This window comes from Toxorhynchites rutilus, chromosome 1, assembly GCF_029784135.1.
Source record: "Toxorhynchites rutilus septentrionalis strain SRP chromosome 1, ASM2978413v1, whole genome shotgun sequence".
NCBI lineage: Eukaryota > Metazoa > Arthropoda > Insecta > Diptera > Culicidae > Toxorhynchites > Toxorhynchites rutilus.
Genome location: NC_073744.1, coordinates 175679736 through 175680767, shown reverse-complemented (window position 1 = coordinate 175680767; position 1032 = coordinate 175679736). Strand labels below are relative to the sequence as shown.

Here is a 1032-nt window from a genome sequence, read left to right as displayed (position 1 = left end):
CGTTTCGAGACCGCAGACCAGTTGTTGGTCATTTTGCTACAATCCGCTACAGGACTGGTTTGTACAGAATGAATGTGTGCTGTCAAAAATAACAGAGTGTACGAAACACAACAAGGAGCTATGTTGAATAGTTAACGATAAAGTTTCTAGTATATAGAGGTGAAAAATGCTGTCCTATTTGGTTACCTATTCGCGTCACATCATAGTCATTGGATTGGCCGTGCTGCTGTTTGTGTTTCTTTCCCGCGAGCCCAACGATCGGACCACCGACGAGGAAACTACCCACGTGGAAGGGACCAATGAGAGATTGTTTACGGAGCAGGAACTGACTCAATACGATGGCAGCGAAGGAAGTAAAGGTATCTTTCTCGTAATCCTGGGATATGTGTACGATGTGAGTAGCGGAATCAAACACTATGGTCCTGGTGAGGCGTATAACATGTTCGTTGGTACGTTCTGGTTTGGTACGTTTTGAGCTCGTGTTTCACGAATTGTTATTTATTTTATCAGGTCACGACGCCACAAGAAGCTTTATTACGGGTGAATTCGAAGAGTTCAGTTCCGAGCTGTCCGACGTTTCGTCGCTCACAGGAACGGAACTGATGTCCCTCGTCAAGTGGAAGTCTTTCTATGATAAAACATATCAATACAGGGGGAAACTGATTGGACGCTATTTCGACGAGCGCGGTGACCTGACTGAGTACCATAAATTGGTTCTCGAGAAAGTGGCAATCGCCGAAGCTGAGGACGGTAAACCGAAACAGGAGTATCCGCTGTGTAATGTCGAGTGGAAAGAGGAGACTGGAACAAAGGTTTGGTGTACATCACGAAGTGGCGATGGGCTCGAAAGAGGCTGGGTTGGGAAACCGCGACGATACGTGAAGCAAGAGGACAAGACACCGTTTTGTGTTTGTGTACCTGATGAGGTCGAGAGTGATGCTCTGGAACCATTTGATAACTGTGATCGGGAAGAGGTGGATTGTTATGCGAAAGATAATTCAGAAAAATAAAAATACTATTCAATGTACCGTT

General features: G+C 45.4%; 1 protein-coding gene across 2 annotated transcripts; it reads left to right on the top strand.

Moving 5' to 3' along the window:
- LOC129761901 (neuferricin homolog) lies at window positions 1–1032 on the top strand. 2 transcript variants are annotated; one of them, XM_055759746.1, is made up of 3 exons: window positions 1–98; window positions 158–449; window positions 511–1032. In XM_055759746.1, the coding sequence occupies exons 2-3, from the start codon at window positions 167–169 to the stop codon at window positions 1008–1010; spliced, it is 783 nt and encodes a 260-aa protein (XP_055615721.1). In that variant the 5' UTR covers window positions 1–98; window positions 158–166; the 3' UTR covers window positions 1011–1032. The 2 variants fall into 2 exon arrangements, with proteins under 2 accessions (XP_055615721.1, XP_055615720.1); XM_055759745.1 differs by having other exon boundaries at window positions 14–449.

Excerpts from the sequence above, each read along its gene's own strand:
- LOC129761901 (XM_055759746.1), top strand. The coding sequence starts at position 167 with ATGCTGTCCTATTTGGTTACCTATTCGCGTCACATCATAGTCATTGGA. Across the intron at positions 450-510 it reads GGCGTATAACATGTTCGTTG|GTCACGACGCCACAAGAAGC; the intron begins GTACGTTCTGGT and ends TTATTTTATCAG.